Source organism: Phoenix dactylifera, chromosome 16 (genome assembly GCF_051530095.1).
Source record: "Phoenix dactylifera cultivar Ajwa chromosome 16, Ajwa_hap1_PhDact_Kaust_v1.1, whole genome shotgun sequence".
NCBI lineage: Eukaryota > Viridiplantae > Streptophyta > Magnoliopsida > Arecales > Arecaceae > Phoenix > Phoenix dactylifera.
Genome location: NC_143205.1, coordinates 15147351 through 15153093, shown reverse-complemented (window position 1 = coordinate 15153093; position 5743 = coordinate 15147351). Strand labels below are relative to the sequence as shown.

Here is a 5743-nt window from a genome sequence, read left to right as displayed (position 1 = left end):
GAACAATACCATGCTTTCAGGACTTTCATACTTAAATCAAACATGGGCCATGCTAGAAAAGTGTAAGATGTGGCTCACACAACACCCGTAGGTGGTCTTTGTCTTTAAGCATGCGTTCATAGTAGATAGACCTCAAATAGTCAAAGTAAGAGAGATTTTGTTGTATCCATATTACAAATACTGCATTATATTTTCAGGAGATATTAACATACCAATCATAAATTGATGATGAACATGATATAATCATAAATTTATACTATATGACACTATTGGATTATTCATCAGCTATCTTCACTGACCTCTTATTTATTTATTTATTTCTGCTGAAATAACTTATTTATACATTTCTTATAATATGTTTTCAAATACAATAATAATAAAAAAAAGATGATGAAAATCTATCTCGCACTGCAAAAGAAAAAGGCATGCATGTAAGGACCGGTTGGTAGTAGATGAGGAAGATGGCAAATAAAATCGCATCTAGAGAGTAAAATAATTCTCATAAGGTAGAAGAAGATAATTGTTTTAAGTGGGGGAGACTGCGGTCCCATGCGGCCAAGTCTCCTTTAATACCCGTTTTAATGGGGATTAGTTGGAAACACAGGACCACTCTTTCCCCAACCTCGGTCGTCGGCGCCAGCCCCCTGTATTCAGAATATTTTCTCCCCCCCCCTCTCCTCTTTCTCTCTAGTAGCACTAAGAGTACTACTTGTAGCAGAGGAGTAGCAGTGATACAAATCTCCGAAGGTCCAATTCATCTCGGTGCTCTGGTGAAAGAAAGCAGAGGGGCCGACAGAAGCCCATCTGAGAAAAGTTTTTTTTAAGTGTGGAAGAGAGGAGAGACAGAGGAAGCAGAGAGAGAGAGAGGGAGGGAGGGAGGGAGGAAAAAAAGAAAAAATAAATTTTCACTTTTGAGGAGTTGGGATTCGAGCCAATCCGAGTTTACCACCTTTTCCACCGAGGAGAAGGGAAGAGAACAATTTATGGAAGTCCTGCCGTAATAAGTGTAGAAGAGGGGAGAGGGTGGTAGGCTCTCCAAATTAAAGTACCAGGATCTCTTTCCTTGCTTTTTTTGGTTTCCTTTGGCTCTCCTTAGACTTGCGAGCACTTGACTTGCTCAAGCGGAAGCATAGCTCGTCCTATGGTCTTCCGTTAAGACTTTTCTAGAGAGAAAAACCACTATTTATAATGGTTCGCTTTATGGCTGTTCTCTCCCTCACTCTTTCTCTCTCTCCCCCTCCCCATGCCGACCTCCTGTGAATCCATCGAAGGGAGACCTCCTTTATCTTTCAGGCCGTGATCAATCCTAGAGCTTTCGTATGATGGCCCATGAATCCCACTACGCTGAATTCTCCTCTGCAGGCCACCAGGCGATGCAAAGCTTCGAGCCCAACCAGGAGCTCTATGGTCTCCAAGGTGGGATGGAGATGTTGGGGGCACCCTCCAAGCATCAAAGCTCCAACCTCTGGAGAGGCTTCGTCCCCCGAGACTTCCCCGAGGCATCGAGCAAGAACTTTATGGTCACGACCGAGACGGTGGCACCGGCAAGCCCGTGGCAGGTGGACGACTCCTCGCTGAGATCTCTCTTTCCCTGTGAAGAGACCGGGCAGCCCAACAGGGGCCTGTCGCTGTCCCTCTTCAACCCGAAGCCCTCCGACGCCATCGGAGTGCCTCCATCCTGCTATCAGAGTGATTCCAGGGATGGGTTGCTCTCGAGAGCAGCCAGTTCTCATCAACAGCAGATATTCATGCAGGAAGGGAGGGGTTTTGATTCGCATCAGCCCTTTCAGTTGAAGAATTCCAAGTATTTGGGCCCAGCTAAGGAGCTTCTGACTGAGTTCTGCAACCTAGGAGGAGAGATCAGCTCGAGTAAGAGGTCCCAAAAGGCAAGCCAATGGGAAGAAGGTGGTCCTTCTTCCTCTTCTTCTTCATGGCATCAACCCCTAAACTCCATGGACCCCTTGGAGCTCCAAAGGAGGAGAGCTAAGCTGCTTTCCATGCTAGAAGAGGTCAGTATACTTCCTTCTCATTTTTCTTCTTCTTCTTCTTCTTCTTCTTGATTCTTTCCCCTTCTCATCTTACTGGTTGAACAACAATTAAAGAAAAAAATAGATTTCTTTTTCTTTTTTTAATCTTATCAGTGGGGATCCCAGTTGATTGGTTTAGAAGCTTGAATCTGGAGGGTTCAATTATGTGGGACTGCAGAACTACCACAGGTGTGGTTCTGAGCCAGGGGTAGGGACAGATTGACAGTTTTGGGGTTCTCTATTTACTTCAGGAAACCTCGATTCCCTTTCTTTTTCGTAGCTATCTAGCCCTACCATTCTTCCATCCCCTTTATTTAATGGAACCCACCATCTTTTCCCCTCCTTTTCCGTTATTATCATAACAGTTATTAATGTAACTATTGTAATCACTGTTGTTATTTATCCTTCTATTGTTGTCATCATTTATTTACCACTAGTGTGCAAAACCTGGCACATGCTAGGTCATTTTATGCAAAAGGCTATGGCTACCATTCAAAGTTGAAAAGGAGAAAAACCCCATGAATAATTCCATCCCCTCATGAGAGCACATGCATGGTCTCTAGCAATATGCTGATTTCAAGAGAAGATTTCTACGTACTCTCATATCCTTTGTTCTTTATTACTATTGGAAGCATGCAGTAGCTAAGGAACATAACATGATATGCATCTGTACAATTATATAGGAGCAGTGGTTGCAAAATTTGTCCTTTTTTTTATTACTATTGTCTTTTTTTATTTGTTTTTTTTAATTCACTCAGGTGGATAGGAGATACAGAAAATACTGCGAGCAGATGAGAGCGGTGGTGTCGTCGTTTGAGGCTGTGGCCGGGAAAGGAGCAGCCACATTCTATTCGACGCTGGCATCCAAGGCCATGTCGAGGCACTTTCGGTGCCTGAGGGATGGGATTGTTGGTCAGATACGAGCCGCAGAAAAGGCGATCGGAGAGAAGGATGCAGTTGCACCAGGGACGACGAAAGGTGAGACACCACGGCTCAAGCTGCTTGACCAGTGCCTGCGGCAGCAGAAGGCATTTCACCAGGCTGGGATGCTCGAAGACCACCCATGGCGGCCCCAAAGAGGCCTTCCCGAGCGCTCTGTTTCGATTCTTCGAGCCTGGCTCTTCGAGCATTTTCTTCACCCGTATATCTTTCTCTCTCTCTTTCCTCTCTCTCGCTCTATCTCTCTCTCTCTCTCTCTCTCTCTCTGTGTGAGTGTGCATGTGTGCATATGTGTGTGTGTGTGTTTTGGTTTCTATGAAAATCTCAATGGATAATATGAAATATAAAAGTGACCAGTTAAATTGTAAGTAGAGGAGGATCTACAAGGAGGAGGCTTTCTTTTTAGCCAGCATATAGGATTCATTTTGATTGACTGCCACAAATCAGAAAATAATGCGTGGATTTAGCTTACAAAATATACACCGTAGATTCTTAATTATTGTGCCTCGTAAGTCCTATTCGCCAACTTTGTAGTTAGTTGACAATTCTGATTAGGTATTTGACAAAATCCGAAAAAGAAGTTGAGGAAATAGGTTTTTTCTAATGTAAGTGAATAAGATCATAGGGCATTATTTAGTGGAATTGGCTGAGTAATATCTTGGATAATTGATTAAACCACAAATATCCATAGATCTAATAAAACATAATTAATTTTGATTACTTTGACTGCAACTAATTAATACTGCGGCTTTATCCAATGTTTTCAGCTTGATAAAGAAAAAAAAATGTAAAGTATTCCATCTCATTCAAGATTCTGGCATGACAAACTAAGAGCAATTTTTTTGGCAGCGGTTTCCCCATAACAATGCAACAACTTTTGATAGGTGGTTCTCCTATAAGACATGGAAAAAACAATAAGACTCTAGCACCCATGGATGGATGCCAGTAAAGCTGCCCATAGCTCCTTCTAGCTGTCTCTGGATAGCTGCTCTTTGTTTTCTTTAGCACGGCATGCCAATTTCCCTTGTTTAGGTTTGTGATAAACTATAGAAGAGACCCAATCCTTGTCACTAGGGAGAAAAACCAATACAAACAGCTGTTACCATCCAGGTTTGCTCATTCTTCAACTGACTTGTTCCATTGTTGGACTTAACAATTGCTCTTGATAACAGGTACCCCACCGATGTCGACAAACATATCTTAGCCCGGCAAACTGGACTCTCGAGAAGCCAGGTATGCCCTAATGCATTACAGCTTTCTTTATACCAGTTGATCCCTCATCTCTACCTTGATCACTCCCTTGTTTTCTTTTCTTTTCTTCTTCTTCTTATATATATATATATAGAATGAAAGCGCTCTCTTGGTTCATATAATCAAATTAGTTATGTTGGTGAACTTTATAGAATATGCAGATATGACTATGTTCTCACGTTCTTGGTTCACTCAATATCTGGAATCATTTAAATTTCTAGATCATAAAAATATATATTCACTACATGCATGGATTGCACCCCAGGTCTCCAATTGGTTCATAAATGCAAGGGTGAGGCTTTGGAAGCCAATGGTGGAGGAGATGTACATGGAAGAGACGAAAGAACAAAACAGTCAGTCCTCCAATGCCACAACTGGACAGCAAGACGATGCCAACCCTAACCCTAACCTCAACCCTGGGCTTGACCAGAAGCCAGCGCCAGTGCAGCTCCTCAATGATTCAGACTCGCTCTCATCAATCATCAACAGCAGCCACCATAGCGATCAAAAAAATACGATGAATGCCAAAGCTTCCCGAGATCACAATCCGCAGCATCAGGTTCCAAGGGCAGAGAGCTTTGGTGTTTCCAACTTGGACTTCTCCTACAGCGGTTGTGGCAGTCGAAACTTGGGGAGTGGCGTGTCCTTAACTCTGGGCCTTCAGCAGCACAGCGGGGGAGGCATGAGCTTATCATTCTCGCCTTCCTCCCAGCACTCTCTCCTCTTCTCTGGAGAGCATGTCGACGACGGCCAGCAGGTCCAATTCGCCATCTTAGATGGGGAGGCACAGACCGTTCCTTATAGGAACATGATGGGGGCTCAGTTGCTGCATGACTTGGCAGGATAGAGGATAAAGAAGGCATCAAATCTGCAAGGCTAAGATAGAAACATACTGACTCAAGAGCAGATATATTATACTTTTTTTGTATATTGTTTTGGCCGGTAGCTAGGCTAAATAAATTTGTGCTTTATTGGTTCCCCCTGGTATTATATTTGTATCCTATACGATAGTTATATTATGCAATTGGAGAGGGCAGTGCCACTGTCAGGTGCAACTATATAACTAATACATGTTAAACTTAATTTGTTGGACCAAAGATATATATTTATATATACAACTACTTCATTCAAAGATCAAATACCCGTGTGTGTGTGTGTGTGTGTGTTGTCTACCGTGCATAATGAAATAAATAAGGTTTATTGGAGTTATTCAAATGAAATGAGGCAAATGCACTACTCTTGTTCGGTACTTTAATGGGCTAAATGTTATGGGGGGTTTCATTAATTATTTTATCGTGCATTCGAGGTGTCATTATTACTTAATCTATTTGATTTGTTCATATAATGCACCAGAGATATGACTAATTGAAAGAGCATCTTGGCTCAGTTTCTTGGAGATAATTTGGATATATAAATTTGCTTTATGTATGAATCTTCCTACTGCACCTAGCATGTGTATGTTCGCTCTTCAGTAGGCTAGAAGGATGATTTGCCATCAAATTAAGGATAAAGTTGAAAATGAGTTC

The 5743-nt window shown here is 42.3% G+C and overlaps 1 protein-coding gene across 1 annotated transcript; it reads left to right on the top strand.

Annotated features, from left to right (window-relative positions):
* The first annotated feature begins 440 nt into the window (after nt 1-440).
* LOC103712213 (homeobox protein BEL1 homolog) lies at nt 441-5356 on the top strand. The gene is made up of 4 exons (XM_008798678.6): nt 441-2009; nt 2786-3168; nt 4139-4199; nt 4483-5356. Exons 1-4 carry the CDS (start codon nt 1320-1322, stop codon nt 5062-5064), a joined length of 1716 nt encoding a protein of 571 aa, XP_008796900.4. The 5' UTR covers nt 441-1319; the 3' UTR covers nt 5065-5356.
* The last annotated feature ends 387 nt before the right edge of the window (nt 5357-5743 follow it).